The 19,882-nt window shown below is 34.4% G+C and overlaps 1 protein-coding gene across 6 annotated transcripts in view; it reads right to left on the minus strand.

Annotated features, from left to right (window-relative positions):
* Positions 1 to 1,305: 1,305 nt before the first annotated feature.
* The window catches only part of MATR3 (matrin 3), a 50,654-nt gene continuing 32,077 nt past the window's right edge, over positions 1,306 to 19,882 (minus strand). For 5 of the 6 annotated variants that reach the window (XM_060008752.1, XM_060008756.1, XM_060008753.1 and 2 more), the window contains 13 exons: positions 16,441 to 16,502; positions 15,311 to 15,352; positions 14,870 to 14,982; positions 14,564 to 14,616; positions 14,009 to 14,134; positions 13,375 to 13,500; positions 13,017 to 13,184; positions 8,902 to 9,033; positions 8,525 to 8,568; positions 8,036 to 8,411; positions 6,272 to 6,638; positions 5,655 to 5,776; positions 1,306 to 4,608 (listed from right to left, as the gene is read on the minus strand). In XM_060008752.1, coding sequence (XP_059864735.1) covers positions 4,558 to 4,608; positions 5,655 to 5,776; positions 6,272 to 6,638; positions 8,036 to 8,411; positions 8,525 to 8,568; positions 8,902 to 9,033; positions 13,017 to 13,184; positions 13,375 to 13,500; positions 14,009 to 14,134; positions 14,564 to 14,616; positions 14,870 to 14,982; positions 15,311 to 15,352; positions 16,441 to 16,502 — 1,782 coding nt within the window. In that variant the 3' untranslated portion in view covers positions 1,306 to 4,557. The remainder of the gene's footprint in view (positions 4,609 to 5,654; positions 5,777 to 6,271; positions 6,639 to 8,035; positions 8,412 to 8,524; positions 8,569 to 8,901; positions 9,034 to 13,016; positions 13,185 to 13,374; positions 13,501 to 14,008; positions 14,135 to 14,563; positions 14,617 to 14,869; positions 14,983 to 15,310; positions 15,353 to 16,440; positions 16,503 to 19,882) is intronic. The other variant, XM_060008754.1, reaches the window with a different exon arrangement.

The raw sequence follows: 19,882 nt of genomic DNA on the forward strand, positions 1-19,882 counted from the left end.
GCGTCCGGAGCCTGTGCTCCACAACGGGAGAGGCCACAACAGTGAGAGGCCCGCGTACCGCAAAACAAACAAACAAACAAAAAACTATCCTAAAAAGAGGATCAAATTTGTATAAAGTTGTAAATGTAAAATAAGCAAAGGTTTTTGCAGAAGGGTGATATGAGGAAGAAAAAATTCCTCTTTTCCAGTCTGAGCCAAGCCCATCCTTGCTGGTTTTGCACAGCCCAGCTACTTAAAATGAGATGGGTCAGAAACACACCTTGTACTTGCGAGCAGAAGCAGCCACCATCAGGAAAATCAGTTAGGTCTTCACTAAAGTTTCACCATCCATTACACCAAGAATCATTTAAACTCCAATTCCTTTCCACAGGTTTTCATACCACAAAATAGAGTGCACACAGAGCATGAACTAGGGCTTAACTTGATACAAAGTGTAGGAAAAAAAGGGGGGGGGACATATATCAAGAACATAGTTGGTAGTAGTTGCCAAGGAAGTAGCTGTGATTTAACAACCCTAGCAAGGTTGCTAATAGAGCAAATAGAAATTGGCCCTACTTTTGATAGTCAGGTGCAATGACTGAAACTTCAGTATTTTGTCCTTGTCAAAGGTAGGACATTCCTGCTGCTCTTGGTATATCCATTTGGATCAGGTCCTCAGAACCAATACATCAATGCTGCCATGTATGAAGCACAATGACAAGATGGTTCAAAGATCATTAAATTTGTATCTAATGGCAGCAATTTTCACCCGAAGTTTACAAATGCTATTGTCATGGATACGTTTGACATTTCTCTACTACATGTAACATACTGCCTTTCAATTTTCCCATTCTCTACTGTACATGTGACTTTGCAGAATTCTTAAACTGTATGGAAATTATAAATCTAAGGCAAGAACTGTAATTTCAAGGGAAGGCCAGGACTAAAACGTCTTAAGATAAAGCCTTTTAAAAGTATTAATATAGCCTTTTAAAAATTAATCATGTATTACCTGACAGTCCTCTCCCTCAGAACTTTTCCAAATTAACTAGTACCTTAACTGAGCTCTAGCCTGTGTCAACTATAAAGTTTATAATTCAGCAAATTATACATGGAGTGATGAGAGGTACCTACTTCCATTTTGCCATTCACTTGAAACTTCAGTAAATTAGCTGTTCAAGATTTTATTAATGTTCCAAGCAAAAGACAAAGGGTTGACTTGGGAAAGCAGTATCTAGGGCTCTGAAGTGGGTGTCTCCCATTAACGGCTCTTTAAAAAATGCTTTGCGAGTGCCCCCAAATAATGATTATTTTCCAACATTCCCCTTATTTTCAGTTTTTAATGGTAGCAAAACCAGTACTTCAAGCAACAGTTATCTAAACCAGGTGTTTGATTACAACTGCCTAGCAGTAACACTTCAGCTACAGGTAAACCAATCAAAGTGTGGCCTCTATCCTTGACATCAACATCACCTGGTAACTTGAAAGATGGATAATTATTAACACCCACCCTACACCTAGCAAATCATAAATTCTAAGAACAGGGCCCAGCAATGTTTAAATGAAGCTTCCGGGTAATTCTGATGCATGCTAACATTTGAGAACCACTAAAGGAAAAGAATTCACAGAACCATTTTGTTTACATACCATGTTGGATAAGAATCTTGGTCTTACCCATGACAGTCAAAGGACCTGCATCAGACTGGAGAGGCACTCCAGCTCAACAAACAGTTCAAGGTCCTTGTCAAGGGAATATAATCTCAAATGCGTAACCATTCAATACTTTGAGCTTTCAGCTATCCTAGGCCATTTTCTGTGATGGAGACCAATACAGAAGAGTACAGAGCTACTCACTCCTAGCCCTAGTGCATATTATCCTAACCAAACTGTCTATATCAATTTTGTTACTGATTTGATTTAAAAATATAATCTGTAGTGTTTCTACAGATTTCTACTACATACCGTGAGCCTCTTTTGTCACAATTTTTATTCATGATGTTTTTACAGGTCAAAGCCACCAAAAATGCACTGTGAACAAGGTGAGGCATAAATATGTGTACCCTTCCCCTTTTATAAACTTAATGCCACCATAATACTTAATAGGGTATACATCCTTTACTTGTCCCCATCACCCTAAGGGGTAAAAGAATTCAGAGAAAGGATATAACCTTTAAAAGGTCCTTGCAATCATACCATTTTCTAGAGGAGGTACCTCCTGGTGTACTCTATAGCCAGAAATTCACCTTCCTCATTAATAAAATCTTAAAATTATTTTTAAGATACACAATACTACAGCTAGCCAACTCAAGCCTTACCAGGATCACTCTCATATGCCAAATTTATCAACAATCGGTTAAAACTGTAAAACAAACATGAAGGTGTTTACAAAAGTTTCCTTCGGGCTTCCCTGGTGGCGCAGTGGTTGAGAGTCCGCCTGCCGATGCAAGGGACACAGGTTTGCGCCCCGGTCCGGGAAGATCCCACATGCTGCAGAGCGGCTGGGCCCGTGAGCCACGGCCGCTGAGCCTGCGCGTCCGGAGCCTGTGCTCCGCAACGGGAGAGGCCACAACAGTGAGGCCAGCGTACCGCGGGAAAAAAAAAAAAGTTTCCTTTACCCAGGATTAACAGCAGATTAAACTAAAAACTAAAATGGTGGTGGGAAAATTTTCAACTTTATAGCTGGTTAAAGTGGAAACATTCCTCTTAAATAAAGGTTTGCCGTAATCTGGGAAATAGCTGTTACAGATTTATTAATCACTAGCAATTTATGAGAATTTCTGCTTTCAAATGCTATCATATGAAGATATTAAACATTCTTTTCTCCAACTTGGTATATCTAACAAAGTAGGATCTATGAAAAAAGTTATCATTGACAGAAAACAATCAAGGGATTCCTTGATTTGTGTACACAAAATGCTTTGTGTAGCTGCTGTTAGTTAAAAGTTGGAGTTAAACAAAAGCAGGTAATTAGTAAAGGCCAAAATTAAACTACAGAAGTAAACTGGCAAGGATTTTTTGTGCATGTTACATTTAAAAAAGTGTCATCTGCCCCTCAGTGGTAGATCATAATATTTCTTTCAACTATTTGATATATCCTTTAATACACTTGGACCTAAGAGTTTCAAAGAGAATCCCTTAAATTCTTATTTTTTTAATTAAAAATTTGTTTGACAATAATTTCTTATACCTATAATCCCAACAACTTTGAAAGGCTGGTAAAACCAATTCTTGTTATTCCATGTTACTTCCAATTTTATCGTTAAATACTTAGACATGTCTAAACATGAGCTTTTACCATTTCCTCACCCGTAACGTCTTAAAACTCCAAGGTTTTAAAAAACTATGAAGAAAAAACCAAAAAAACAAAAACTATGAAGAGTCCCATTTTCAGTTATGTAACAGGAACAAGAAATCCACCAGCACTAAAAGCTTTAAAACTCAGATCTTTAGTAGCAGTCTTTAGAACACTCTAAATTAAAAATGTAATAATGTTAAAGCATGCAAAAAGTGTAACAGTGAATAAAAACCACAACTGACAAATATATTGGTTAACATTTCAAACATGTATAACCAATGAACATGGCCTAGGTTTTTTTTTATTGGTACTCACTTCAGAAACTTGAATCCACAGATATAAGCAGTATATAACCAGAAAGTTACAAGTAAACACAGATTATACATGCAAATTTCTGTTCACAAAGGTCACATATGCAGTATATGAATTAGAAGCGTGCGTCTAAGATTATGGCCAAACTGTTTTTAAAATGCAGAAATGTAAAATTACATCTTGAAAATATGAAGAGATGGTCTACACACTTCAAAAATCAAATGTGCTTATACCAGATGTATGACAGCTACAGGATTCAAGTGACAAGCAATATCTCAAGAAATTAATACTGGTCAAAGAGAATGGGAATATTTTTACATTTCACTGAAAAAGACAATGACTACTAGAATACGAAATCTAGCAGGAACTTAGGGAAAAAATTACAAAATCTAAAGCCAATTACTTAGTATTTCTTATTACCTAAACAGCATGACATTAAAAGAAAACTGCACCTGCATTTTAATTACCAATCTCACATTAATGAAGTTCTCAAAAATTGAAACAAAACCAAAAATGCTTCGAACTGCAAATGAAAAGTCTGCAAGGCTCAGATTAAAATGTGGAATGTTTCAGATGAAAGTAATAAAAATACAATTGGTTTTGTTCTTTATTGAATGGAATCAAAAGTTTTGACATTTCTTTGAAGATTGGAACTACTAAATTTCACTTCTCTGAATGTTTCTACGTATCTTTCTTAGTGGTGCAAGTGTCTTAAGTAGCATATGAAGTCAGTCTCTAACAAGTATTTCTGTCTGTTACCATTTTGATAAAACAAAAACAATTCTTCATTAACTTAACCGTATATGTATTTTTGCTATAACACTTAACACATGAACAGACGTCTATTATTTTTCCACTATAACAAAAGAGTACAATAGTTTTCTAACTATCTGTATTGTATTTAAAAAAGGTTAACATTTAAAAACAAAGAACCATTATTTTCTTTGAAATCATTAAGCTTCTTGCACATCTTAAGCTTCCTTCTTCTGCCTGCGTTCTTCTGCCAATTTATTCAGAAATTTCTGAAAAGAAAATAGAAAAAATTTTTTTACAAGGATTAAGTCACCGCAGTGAAACATAACAAATGGATTAACTCCAAAACAAAATATTCTATCCATGTTTAGGGACTTGAGTCTAATTTAACTATAACCTTATCAATACTTTTAAGATCCAGTTATTCTTATTAGGCAGGTATGAAACTAAACTGGACACCACAGTAAGGCATGGGAGAAAAATGGTAAAACATGAAAGTTATTTAATGTGCAATTAAGACTAACTTACAGAGATGATCAAAGACCATAACAGCCACACAGAAGTACTGCTACACCTCAAGAACTTAGTTAAAATGACATATATTTATTCAATGACTCTTCCACTAAGCCAAGCAGACAAAATATTTATATTAAATTGCTGCTACCACTGAAAATAACCACTGTTCTTAATGCTCTACTTTATAAATCAGTGTTATCTACAATTATGAATTCTTTAACTCTTACTTTCAAGTTTTTCCCCATTATTTATTTTAATACTTAGTCCTTAAGCCACTAAAACACCAAACTTCAAAATATCCAAACAAATTTGTTATGCTTTACCATGTTGTGCTTTTTTAATGTATCTTTTTATCTTTATATTCTGTTGATCATGAAACTTACTGAAGTGTCATTATTAATATATAATAATTTAAAGTCAATGTAAAAATCATTAAATATGAAGGGATATGGCACTTTATAAAGCTGGCTTTCAGGCCTCCAATATCCAAATTAGAGAAATCACAGTCTAACAACCATTTGAGAATACTCAAGTAACTTTAACTATACCAAAGAATTTATAACATTTAGAACTATAAATTTAGAAATTACTCAATTATCAACACTTAGTTAAGAGTGTTTTCTAGACAGAGGCTTAATTGACAGATGTTTCTAGAATTCATTAAACTGCTCAAGGCCCATCAATAAAGAATGTTATCTCCAGGATAAAGCATGCTGGGTCCACAGACAGTACTTTCCATAAACTTACATGATTTGCTAGTTTTCACTAAAGAACTCTCCTCTTTTAGATATAGCCTTACCTTTAATTTCTGATAATGAGGAAGGCTGCTGCAATGAGTATTCTTTGCAACTTCTTCATTTGTATAAAAGAGTGAACACAGCTTACAGTAAAACCCTGTTTTAGGTATCACATAGTCTATACCTAGAACACAAACATACATTCTTACAAATTCAGTAAACTGAAGATTTCAATAGTGTTCTCAAATCTTTTTTTTCCTGTCAATATAATTTGAATGAGGTAACATTTGTGACAAGTCTAATGTAGCCTAAGCTAAAACAAAACCAAAACCATGACATTGTTAATAGTTTTTACTTAATTGATGTTTAAGGTCCCACACCTAACTGTTCTCTTAAAAATATTGAAATAGAAAAGGTAAACAAAACAAAAAGCAATGTGAAATTCTCAGAAAACTTTATGAGAAAAGAGAACATATTATGGAATGGTAACAAAAGATAATACAAAATCACGAGACATGGGTAAGAGGAAAAAAGAATGTTCCAATTAAGATTTACAAACTGTTTTGCATAGAAGTAAATTAAGAATGTTATCAGAGCTTATGTAAGACCAATTTAAAAAATCTTATTTAATAAGAGTTTGGGAAGGGTAAGAGGGGAAGAACAAAGCCTTAAATCTCACCAACAGGAACATTGGGCTGATACGGTCCAATTCTATACTCATCTGGGATTGTATAGTCCTCCTTGTTTTCATCACTTTGGCCATCTGCGTTTTCACTTGTATCTTTGTTGGGATCATCAGCATTCTCGGCAGATTCAGCACCTGGTTCTGTATTTTCCTCATTTTTAATTCCATTTTCCAACGCTGCTTCGTTTTCTTGGTCAAGTTCCTCGATCTTGTCCACCTTAATTTCAACCAAACCATCATCATTTTTGTCACCAGATTTAAATGCCATGCCCGATTTACGAAGTTTCTGAAGTTCCGAATCTTCCTCATCACCAACCTCATCTAGAGTGACAAAACCTTCCATACTCCCTGGGAAACGACGCTGTTAAGAAAGACAAATTTACTCTGCAACAATTATCCTGCAGCATCCCTTCCATTTGCTTTACTTGAAGGGAAAGGGATAGCGTCTTTGCCTTCATTTTCTCAAAAAAAAAAAAAAAAAAAAAAAGAAAAAGCAAAAGCAAAAAAAAAAAAAGCTGACTTCTTCCTTTTTCCCCTCTAAATTACTAACCTTTCAAAAACACCTTAGCCTGTTTTAAAACTAAATAATCGAAGGCTTGCCTCATACAAAGAGCAGAAAATAAATATGAGGACATTCATATTCCATACTTTCTGAGACTATTCTGCTGCTAGGCAATGTATTGAAGAACTGATTTGGTAGTTGAAAGATGTCCTTCAAAGAAGGTATCTTATGGTATAAATCTTGCTTAGAGAACATTCAGTCTAAAAATAGCACTGTGGTTTAAAAATCAAGCTCTGGAGCATGACTGCTTTGGTTTAGATTTTGGCTCTGCCATTTATAGGCAGTATAACCACAATCTACTCAATTTTAACATATCTCGATCTGCTCATTCATGAAATGGGGATAACAAAGTATCTATGGCATAGGGTAATTATAAGAATCAGTTAATCAGCACACACAGAGCTTAGGAAAAATTACAGCATGTAATAAGCGCTCAATAATTATCAGCTCTTAAGAGTGCAAACATAGCAGCCAGAAAAAGAATCTCAAGACTAACTTTTTTGACCAAGCCATCAAAAACTGGAGGTAAGTATTAGTTTCCTAGTAGCTGAGTACTGCTTAGAAGGAACCAATGAAATAGGATTATAAATATCTCATTTCAAGACCCATTTATCTTAAGGAGCTCCAAAGGGGCTCCTTAACATAGGTAGTCAATACACCATGGGTCTCTTGAGTTACTATTCTTTTACTATGTACGTATTTTTGTATTGATACTCGCCTGATATGCTCTTATATGTGACATGTGTTCTAAGAAAAAATGTTTTAAAACCTATTAAAATATCTAATCAAGGTTACATTTCTTTAATAGGAAAATTCTTCAAATTCAACCATTTTTGACAAAAGGTTTTTAGTGGCCTGGGTCAGTTAAGTTACTGTAAAATTCATACCCCATCTTTTAAAAAAGGCTGCCTACTACTACTTACACACTACCACTACAAAACAGAATCATATGTAGTTTTAAGTCTTTCTCCTTCATTACTAAAAAGTTCCCTTTGTGAACTGACATTTTTCTTTTGAAAATTAGTCCTATTTAATCTATTTATTGCAGAGTTTAGATTTCAATGTTTTTATTATTCGTATCTATTTTTTCCTAATATAAGTGACTTCTCTTTACTGTGACCCTAATATATGTAATTTGAAACGTTTATCTGATCTCATTTTCTACTAAAACAGGTCAACACATAATCTTCCTTTACCTTTTTAAGCTTTTTCTTGGCAGTTGCTGAAGCACTCGCATTTGCATCTTTTTTCACAACTTTGTCTGAAGGTTCCTTTTTCCCATCAGATGCCACATCCCCTAAATTAGCGAGATCTGTCTCATCTCCCACTGAACTGCCACTTTCTAGCAGTGCTGCTGCTTCTTCTTCATCTACAAGTAGCTCATCTTCAGATTCAAGAAGCATGTTAGGTTCTTGTTCTGCCTGGTCATCCTTTGTATCTTTTTCACCATCTTCTCCTGATTTCTCTTCTTGTTCTTTACCTTCGGTTGTACTTTCAGTCTTCTGGGAACCATCAGTTTTGGATTTCTTATCACTTGGAGATTCTTTGCCATCTGGAGAGTAAGACCTTTTCCTGAAACCAAAAGATACATCTGAATTAATTCACCTGAGCTGGAAAACAAAAGTTTTTAATATACTAGTGTACACAAAGACACAGACACAGACAAACACACAAAGGGAAATTACCGGGACTTATCTTTTTTCAGTAAGTCAATGCCTCTGTTGGGAATCTAAAAGACAAAATTTTACAGAAGTTAAATAAATGTATTAGAATTTGTAGTATAATTATCCAATTAACTAATGACTGATGACCATCCTTTATATATCAACTAAGCTTATTCAATCTCTGTAACCATACCTAAGAATTTAAGCTGAATATAGTTACCAATTCATTACAATCAACATTTCAATAGAGCAGGGAATAATAAACATTTTATTAACAGAACTCTGTTCAAATAAAATCTACCCTATATTCTTGGCATATAAAAATGTTTATAAGAATGTCATGGCTTGAAAAGCATGAAAACAAGCTTTATAATGAAGTAGAATCAAATACTACATACCCTGAGTACCAATTTTTTGTATTTTTCAGACAGGTCAACTTTTACACATCTCCCTTGAAACCAAAGGGCCTTTTTCAAACAGTGGTCAACCATTGCCATTGCATCTTCTCTGGTCTCCATCTCAATAAAGGCCTGAAAAAAAAATTAGCAAAGACATTATTTTTCAGAGAATTGTACAGAATTTTAGAGCTTATTTTTTCTACCTGTTAGGAGAATTTAATCTTTAGTATAGAGACAGCAGTAAGAGTTAAAAATCACCCAGTGAAATAAGGGCAATTTGTCAGATTTACAAAGTATCTTGTCCAAATATTAAACCACCTGTATGCAATCTTTTTGCAAAAGTAATTAAAGTACTAAGCTTAGAAAATATCACTCACAATACATTAAGGAAAATAACAAAAAATTAAAAAATAAAAGTTTGGAAGGATATAAACTCATGTTGCTACAAAAGAGTTAACGAAAAAGAAAGGATGCTCTCCTTATTGTGAATTTTAAAAATGAAATACAAGTATGACATAACTTAATCCATCCATTAAACTCACATAATTTGAAAAGTCTTTAATATCCAGTGTTTGCAAAAATCTCACTCTCAGACAATGCTGGTGTGACTATAAATGAATAGTATATTTTGAAGAGCAATTTGACACCATCAAACTAAAGAAAGCAAGTATCAGGATCCAAAATTCCAATTCTGAAATTGTACCCTTCAATCAAAGGCATAAATTCACATGCCACAAAGTCCACAGCAGCATTAATGGCACAGCCAAAATACTAGCAACTCTAATATCCATCAACTAAAGAAATTAAATTCATTACAGTTTACTCAATGGAATCATATAATGTGGAAAACAACAGTATGATATAATCCCATATGAAGTAAGGGGAAAAAGTATACCTATATACACAAAGGAAGATCTTTGGAAGCAAACTCTGGAAACAAATAGTGTTATTAACCAAGCAAGTTAAAAGATCTTTACTTTCTACTTTATTTATTCACTACAAATGAGGACATTAAACAAAAAGCAGACAAAACTTAAAGCACTTTGAGAATTAATCTTTAAATAGAGCTTTACTGGAGTATAACTGCTTCACAATACTGTTAGTTTCTGTTGTACAACAAAGGTAATCAGCCATATGCATACATATACCCCCATATCCCCTCCCTCTTGAGCCTCCCTCCCAATCCCACCTCTCCAGGTCATCTCAAGGCACCGAGCTGATCACCCTGTGCTATATGTTGCTGCTTCCCACTAGCTAACTATTTTACATTCGGTAGTGTATATACGTCGATGCTACTCTCACTTCACCCCAGCTTCCTCCCTCCCCAACTCCATGTCCTCAAGTCCATTCTCTATGTCTATATTCCTGCCCTGCCACTAGGTTCATCATTTTTTTTTTTTAGATTCCATATATATATGTGTTAGCATACGGTATTCGTTTTTCTTTCTGACTTACTTCACTCTGACAGACTCTAGGTTCATCCAACTAACTACAAATAACTCAATTTCGTTTCTTCTTATGGTTGAGTAACACTCCACTGTATGTATGTGCCACATCTTCTTTATCCATTCATTTGTTGATGGACATTTAGATTTGGTTCATGTCCTAGCTATTGTAAATAGTGCTGCAGTGAACACTGTGGTACATGACTCTCTTTGAATTATGGTTTTCTTAGGGTATATGCCGAGTAGTGGGACTGCTGGGTCATATGATAGTTCTAATTTTAGTTTTTTAAGGAACCTTCATACTGTTCTCCAAAGTGGTTGTATCAATTTACATTCCCACCAACAGTGCAGGTGAGTTCCGTTTTCACACCCTTTCCACGGGCCTCTCACTGTTGTGGCCTCTCCCGTTGTGGAGCACAGGCTCTGAACGTGCAGGCTCAGCAGCCATGGCTCACGGGCCTAGCCGCTCTGCGGCATGTGGGATCTTCCTGGACCAGGGCACGAACCTGTTTCCTCTGCATCGGCAGGCGGACTCTCAACCACTGCGCCACCAGGGAAGCCCTAGATTTTTTGATAATGGCCATTCTGACCAGCGTGAGGTGATACCTCATTGTAGTTTTGATTCTCATTTCTCTAATAATTAGTGATGTTGAGCAGCTTTTCATGTACCTCTTGGCCATCTGTATGTCTTCTCTGGTGAAATGTCTATTTAGGTCTTCCGCTCATTTTTTATTGAATTGTTTTTTTTGATATTAAGCTCCATGAGCTGTTTGTATATTTTGAAGATTAATCCTTTGTCCATTGTTTCATCTGCAAATACTTTCTCCCATTCTGAGGGGTGTCTTTTCGTCTTGTTTATGGTTTCCTTTGCTGTGCAAAAGCTTTTAAGTTTACTTAGGTCCCATTTGTTTATTTTTGTTTTTACTTCCATTTCTCTAGGAGGTGGGTCAAAAAAGATCTTGCTGTGATTTATGTCATAGTGTTCTGCGTATGTTTTCCTCTTAGAGTTTTAGTGTCTGGTCTTACATTTAGGTCTTTAATCCATTTTGAGTTTATTTTTGTGTATGGTGTTACGGAGCGTTCTAATTTCATTCTTTTACATGAAGCTGTCCAGTTTTCCCAGCACCACTTATTGAAGACGCTGTATTTTCTCCCTTGTATGTTCTTGCCTCCTTTGTTGAAAATTAGGTGACCATGTGTGTGGGTTTATCTCTGGGCTTTCTATCCTGTACTGTTGATCTATATTTCTGTTTCTGTGCCAGTACCATACTGTCTTGATTACTGTAGCTTTGTAGTATAATTTGAAGTCAGGGAGCCTGATTCCTCCAGCTCCGTTTTTCTTTCTCAAGATTGCTTTGGCTATTTGGGGTCTTCCGTGCTTCCTTACGAATTGCAACATTTTTTGTTCTAATTCTGTGAAGAATGCCATTGGCACTTTGACAGGGATTGCACTGAATCTGTAGATTGCTTTGGGTAGTACAGTCATTTTTACAATATTGATTCTTCCAATCCAAGAACATGGTGTATTTCTCCATCTGTTTACGTCATCTTTGATTTCTTTCATCAGTGTTCTATAGTTTTCTGAGTACAAGTCTTTCGCCTCCTTACGTAGGTTTATTCCTAGGTATTTTTTTATTTTTCTTGCAATGTTAAATGGGATTGTTTCCTTAATGTCTCTTTCTGATCTTTCGTTGTTAGTGTATAGGAATGCCAGAGATTTCTGTGCATTAATTTTGTATCCTGCAACCTTACCAAATTCATTGATTAGTTCTAGTAGTTTTCTGGTGGCATCTTTAGGATTTTTTATGTAGAGTAGAAAATTATGTCACATCATCTGCAAACAGTGACAGTTTTACTTCTTCTTTTCCAATTTTCTTTTCTTTCTTTTCCTTCTCTGATTGCTGTGGCTAGGACTTCCAAAACTATGCTGAGTGGCAAGAGTGGACATCCTTGTCTTGTTCCTGATCTTAGTGGAAATGCTTTCAGTTTTTCACCACTGAGTATGATGTTTGCTGTGGGTTTGTCATATATGGCCTTTACTATGTTGAAGGTTCCCTCTATGCCCATTTTTCTGGAGAGTTTTTACCATAAATGGGTGTTGAATTTTGTCAAAAGCTTTTTCTGCATCTTGAGATGATCATATGGTTTTTATTCCTTAATTTGTTAATATAGTGTATCACATCGATTGATTTGCATATACTGAAGAATCCTTGTATCCCTGGGACAAATGCCGTTTGATCACGGTGTATGATTCTTTTAATATGTTGTTGGATTCTGTTCGCTAGTATTTTGTTCAGGATTTTTCTATCTGTTTTCATCAGTGATATTGGTCTGTAATTTTCTTCTTTTGTGGTATCTTTGTCTGGTTTTGGTATCAGGGTGATAGTGAATTTGGAAGTGTTCCTCCCTCTGCAATTTTTTGAAGAGTTTAAGAAGGATCGGTGTTAGCTCTTCTCTAAATGTTTGATAGAATTCGCCTACTATGACTTTTAAACAACTACCACTTGGCTAGAAAATTTATCTATAATAAGCTAAAGAACCACTCCACCTTGGATGCCAAATTACCTCCCCACCCTTTCTTCACTACAAATGAGGATATTAAAAAAACGAAACAAAATCTTAAAGCACTGTGAGAAATAATCTTTTTCAAAACTTCAACATGTATATTACCTGACTTTTCATCCTCATCAGTATATAATTCTTAATTTTCCCATAAGGCTCAGCAAGCTTGAGGACAGCACTGTCAGAATAGCCAGAATGAGGTAAATTGCTGAGATGTATCACACGTCCAAGCTCTTGTTTTTGATCAAACTTCTGGTCTGGCTTCCCTTCAGGTTTCTTTAATTTAATAAATGGGAAAAAAAAGGGAGGGAGGGGGAGTCAAACGTTGGTAGGTATGCCGTAATTATCAGTTAATAGTTAGGATTATCCTAGATATTAGCAACAATTTAAAATATCTGTAAGTTAGTAAATATTAAAATGATGTATCAAATGGTTGGTAATACAAATCTGGAAAAACAGATATTACCTTTATTCTTTTATACTTCTGGGATAAATGAACTCTCACTGGCTTGCCAAATACTAATGCTGGTGTGGTTGTATAATAATCCACTGCAGCCTGAGCATCTTCTGTGGTTGCCATTTCAATAAATGCCTAAAATGGCAAAAAAAATTATTTCCCCAAACCAACCAAATTCCACACTGCCCAAGTCTTTCCAAAAATATTTAGTCATTAAATAGAAAGCATTTTCAAGAATCTAAAAGCAAAACAGGAAACCCAGCATTGCTAATTTGCTATTTATTAACGATCACCTCAGATTTTATTACCATCATGATACTAAAACTATCATTTATTATGCCTACTGAATCTGAAATAATTTGGTGCCATTTGGGTAAAAGTTTGAAATGGTTTTCCAAATAATTATTCTTATATAGCCCTTATAGTAGCAGCAGTGTAATAATGACAATGTTACTGCTTAAGAATCACAATTTATAAAGTTACTAATAATCCATTAGTACTAGAATTTATTACTGATTAGTTCAACTATTGGCCCTTTGCTCTATATTACATTCCATATTGATGATTTAAGCTCTAACACAAAATTATGTAATCCCCTTAGGAAATATTTTAGTGATCAATAAATACTACACTTAACTCATACCTCATTAATTTTATTTAGAATCAGATGATTTGAAATAACTCCAAATGGTTCCACCAGCTGTAATAGTTGATATCTCAAGTTTTTCCCTCGCTGGAAATCCATGATGTGAACAACTCGGCTAGTTTCCTATCCATTAGGAAAAAATCAAGTTAGTAAACAAGTCTCTTTAGAAGCAATACGAAACAGGTTATGTATTATATTGAAACTTTTATAATCTACAGCCAACCGGAAAAAACTAAATATTTAAAATCTGTCACTGGGGCAAATCTCAAAGTTCCAGAAAACAGTATCTGCACTGATATTTAAATTGACTACCTTGTACATAATTAGATAGCAAAGTTCTTAACTTTGAATCAAGGTGAGATCTCTAGACTATGGACATAGGTGAACAAAGTTTTAACTCTTATCAAAGTCATATATAAAAGCCTGATGATTTTCAAACTAAAGCAATCTTCCTAATAAAGACTATGACACAAATTCAATTAGCAAGGATTCAAGTCAAATCACATTCCCCCAAACAGCTAAAACAGTAAAAGCAAGAGCTTTATTACTGACCACTCTGCCCTTTTGCATGTGTCTTGGTCCTTGCAGGTTTCCATTTCCAGCACCTTTATAGGGAAAAAGTATATTTTTCAGTCTTGTAATAAATATACTTGCGCTACCAGGCTATTTTAATTGAAAAACAGACATTTTTCAAACACAAATGAAGGATATTACAAATATCATATGAGTACCACATGTCTTCTCATGCAATGTTATTTCTGAGTTACAGTTCTATGACACTTCTTTTGCCTAACATCACTGCATTTAATTTTTATGATAAAAGTTCTTAGGGAAAGGTAATATGAATTTTATAATCACCCAGATTTCCTCTTGGTCCAACTGCTGGTCCCCCAAGATGAAATGAGGGAGGCGGAGGTCCCAGAATTCCTGGTGCTGGGTTTGTAGATTGCTGCAACATGAAGGGATCACCCCTAGTATAATGTGAAAACATAAAATACAAAGCATGATAAAGTCCATCAGAAATAACTAAGATTTACTGCTAAAGCATTTGTATGCCTATGATTCCAATCTTTGGGGGCATTTATGTATGAAGTAACTAGGGAAAAATCTATAACAATAAAATAAAAATTACTACATGAGATAGTTTCTAGAAATTCTTTCACCCACAGTGACTTTTACCAAACTCTCATATTCAATAAAGAAATTAAGAAAATATTGTTTATGAAATGTTGAAAAGTTTAACCTGAATTCCTTACATTGATCTCCTTTACAAACAATAGCTTAAAAAATTTAACTTACATTGTGTGTCCTGTATCATTGTCAGGATTCCATTCTGGGTAGCTTTAAAAAGACCAGAAAATTAACTTTAAAATAAAACTGTCCTATTCACAAAGTAGCCTCGTTTGGCCTTTAAAATAGAGATTATTCATTAGTAAAGTTATACAGAGTCTAAGTGTTAGAAATATTACAGTTTAAAAACATGACATGTAGATATTTCCAAAGGAAAATTTCAGAGTTTCAAATTAATCCAAATGAAGGAGAATAAACTTGTTCTGTATTGCCTGAAAATGTAGGTAATGTATGTTGCAATTAAAATACTCCTGTATTTGGTTTTTTTTGGCCATGCCACATGGCTTGTATCCCCAACCAGAGACTGGGCCCTTGGCAGTGAAATTGTGTGTAGTCCTAACCACTGGGCCGCTAGGGAATTCCCTATATTTGTTAATTCACAAAGAGGAAAAGTGCTGCATGAGGGACTGGAAATGTGGATTATATAGGGAAACAAAGACTGACCACAGATTTTCTTTCTCCAATATTAAATACCAAGAGCAGAGCTGAGTTGTGGCACTAGACAGAAAGGACAGCCCCAACAGAGCATAGCATACGTGAAAATGGCCACTTCAGTGAACAATGGGTATCATGTGCTATTTAGGCAGGGAGATTCTTTAGGAATTCAATTTCATTCTAGCAGCTTAAACTCAGAATCAAAAGTATCTCAAAAGCAAAAAATACATCCTGAAGGGTTTTGCTTGAAAACTAACTTGTAACTTCTAGTAATTTCCCCCCTTTCCACATCATCTATATTCTTAGAGCACGTATTACTGTTACTGCAAACGCTCTTATGAACCTGTTCTATGTATCAAAGGCTATCTTTAAGTCTATTAATTCTTTCAATTTGTATAAAAGAACCAACGTTTATTAACCCTAGAAATAATATTAAATAACAAAGTACCACTACCACTGCATCTAACATCCCATATACAATTCCAGATCTAAACATTTTGTTTGTAATTGGCATTGCCTGGACAGTATCAACTATGCAATAATAACAATGTGGATATTACAAGTAAACGGTGAACTCCCCAAAGCAATCAATGGGTGTTTCTGATTCACGATAAGGATGCTTTAAAGGTATTTCAAACTCCTACATTTCAAGAAGAAGCTGGCATCGACGACTGTGACTTGCTCCATTGATATGTTGACTCCACTCCTGTAGCAAAGTAAATTAGCAGAATTAACAAAAATAAAACTAAGGTATTTTCATTTGAACCATTCAAAATCTAGGATGTTAATCTATACATAGTATCATAAGCAGAACAAACACCTGCCCATTCACTAATCACACTGAATTAATTTAAAACCATTTCTCTGAATCCTTGTAGCTTGATCCTGCCCTCAAATACGCCATGCACATTCTTGGAAAAACTGGATAACTTGGTTAATATACTAACAGACCTGACAGGGAGAAGATATAGAGTTAATAAAGATCAAGAGTAGTAACTGACCTTGAGATCAGGCATATTAATTTCTGCTGTGGACGAAACTGAATTTTATTTACATATCATTAGAATTGCTTTTATAGAACTCTAAATATGATAAAAATATCCATGCTTATATCACTTTAGAAAATATATACTATAAATGTGAATAATTAGTTAAAAATAGTATCTTTAATTTCATCCAGCCTTTGAGGTATGTTGCAAGTGTACTACAGCCATAAAAAGCTAAGTTGATTCAACAGGAGTGACTTTTCTAGAAAATGCTCCCATTTATCAAAAAATTAAGCTTCCATTATATTTCCCAAAATCAGAGAAGCAAATTTTAGGAGTGTCCATTTCTAAATTTTAGGGAGGAAAACATTTTATTTCTTCAGTATTTGCTCCTGTGTGATTATTTTAAATTTGAAGGGATTAATTTTTCCTAATTTATGCAAATAAACTTTCCTTTCTTTAGTTAAAAATTCACATGTAAATGATTAACATTTTAGGCAATATAAGAAAGAGTTAGGAAAAGTAGGCTTTGCTGCCAGACTGCCTACATTTAATTCCCAAGGTGCCACTTACTAGATGTGAATCCTTCGTATAAGTTATTTAAATTCACTGTGATTCAATATTCTCCTAGGATTTTGTGAAAAGTAATGAATTAATAAAGGTAACCTGTTTATCAGAACATTGCCAGGCACATAGAAAGTGCTAATAATGAAAAAATTTTAAAAAGAAAGAAAAGCAACTATTATTACATTGCTTATAAAGAAAGCTATCTTGTTTTACACTTCCCGCTTTACAAGTATTATTGTTTCACAAATCCCCACAAAATAAGGCAACTTTTCCAACACCCACACTACCTAATACATTATATTTGGAATATAAAACATGGTCAGGCAATGTTTTAAAAAGGGAGTCTCACTTAGAGCTGAACTAAAATAAGGAACCAAATTACAAGAGACACCATTCTGAAACTTTTCAAAAAGTTTTTATAAATGGGATCTAATTTTTAAAAACTAACTTACATTTTGAGAGTTTACACACATTTCTATGCCCTACTAAAATTAACTAAAACTGTGAAAGAGGTAAAATGGAACACATTCAAACAGAATGGTACTTCTAAGAACTTGGGGAACTATCTCTCAAAGGTGGATTGTCTTTTTAAAATAATGGCTAATAAGTAAGGAACTGGAAGAGATCTCTCCAGCTGGCTCTACAACCAGATATTTGGGATATAAAACATTTCTACTTGCAAAGCAACAGACCACCGACTTGTTGGAGGCCACTTTAAAAATGGCTGTAACCAAGAGGCGCCATAGGTAAAGTTCACAAAATTCAGAAGTGGGATTAAGCAAATATGCTAACTTAGAATTTTAACGAAAAATATTCAGATTTAAAATATCCTTGAGAAGTAGTGTGTTGGGAGAGGAGCAAAAGTTACCCTATTAGGCATGCTTCTAATTAATAGGAGATGGAAAGGATATCTAGTTGACCAGAAGTTATTTATATCCAATCCCCCATGATCTTTAAAGGTTCAAACTTGTGAAAGTATGGCTGGTCTTACAAAGTACTAGAAGGAAAGCCAAGATCAAAGAATCAGTTATATATCTCCCAAACCCACCCATTACTAATCTGCACTACCATACCTGATCTTTTACTGTTTGGTCTAAGGTGAGGATTAAGAGTCAAAAGGTTTTTAAAAAAACCTATACCCTTAGATTCTACATGGAGGTAACAACTCTCACATCAGATTAATAAAGAGTAAGGATTCACTTTTATGAATTCAGAAGTTCTGCAGGAAAAACTACATTCACCTTGATGTCACTGAGATACCTAAATTATATAAAGAAAAGATAATTTGGAGAAGCACATGTGGAATGGCAGAATAAAGAATAACTTAAGGGCTTCTAGAATACTGAAAGGAAAATATGAACTCAAGTGACAAGACAGTGAAAAGGCTGTAGTGGCCAGTTTTCTTTAAGTGAAAGGAATTTTGAGGCAAGTTTGAGGCTGTGTAGAAAAGCAACTTGATGTTCTACAATGACCTAGAAAGAAATAAAAGCAACACCATCACTGAAAGTTACTTAAAATATCAAAAATAATGATGACAAATTAGATGTTTCTCACCTAAAAGTTTCTTATTTCATAGTAAGAAGAAGTTTTGATCATGTAGGCTATTTAACGTTACTACTAAGTGAAAAGAACAGATTTTCCAAGTTATGCAGCAATACCAGAGAGCAGGATTAAATGTTAAAAATTTTTTCATTATCTACTTTCTCTAAACTCATTGATTCTACATCAGCTATAAATTAAAAAGATCCCTACTAAAAGTGAGTATTTTTTCCATAATGAAGATATCCAGAAAACATTAGCTATGTTAAGGAAACTAAAATACATTAAGAGAATCCAGGTGCTAAAACTTCTTAAAATTGGTACAATTTACAAATACCATAAATTTTGTAAACCAAACAATCAAAGGGCCTCTAAAGTAATTCTTAACTGTTTCTAAATTTGTGATAAAATACCCAAACTAGCTAGGGTACATGCATTTTTACAGGTTAAAAGTACCTCTTGCACTAGGTAAGGTGTCTTACTCTTGAATTCAAAGTTTCAAATATATTCTTTTGTCAATTTAGGTCCATTTACTATCATTATTTATTAATATAACTGTTAAGGAACTAGAAGGTAACAACATTTGGAGAGAAAAGTATAATCATACATAAAAATAGAAACTTTTTTTCTGATTAAAGTCCTTCTTGGTTTTCTTTTGTGTTTATTTACTGAATTGTTTTCCCATGTGTAAGCAGCAAAATTAAATTACTGCTCAAAGTCAGGAAAAGGAGACTTCCAACAACAGCTTTTGATTTATGATGACTCCAGTAGCAAAGATTTTAAGTCCCTTACAATCACTTTGAGACACTGTAACTAGCTATCTTCCTTAGAGTTTAGAGAGCCTATCTGAGAATATTTCTCGTATTGCCATTTCTGCGAACAGGCAAGAAGTAACAAAATACTTTGAGTCACCAAAGTTTAATGGACCTTTTCGTTAAATCAATTCATACCAGACCTAAAACTTGAAGTTTGGTACTGAACAAAAACTAAATTC

Source organism: Delphinus delphis, chromosome 3, assembly GCF_949987515.2.
Source record: "Delphinus delphis chromosome 3, mDelDel1.2, whole genome shotgun sequence".
NCBI lineage: Eukaryota > Metazoa > Chordata > Mammalia > Artiodactyla > Delphinidae > Delphinus > Delphinus delphis.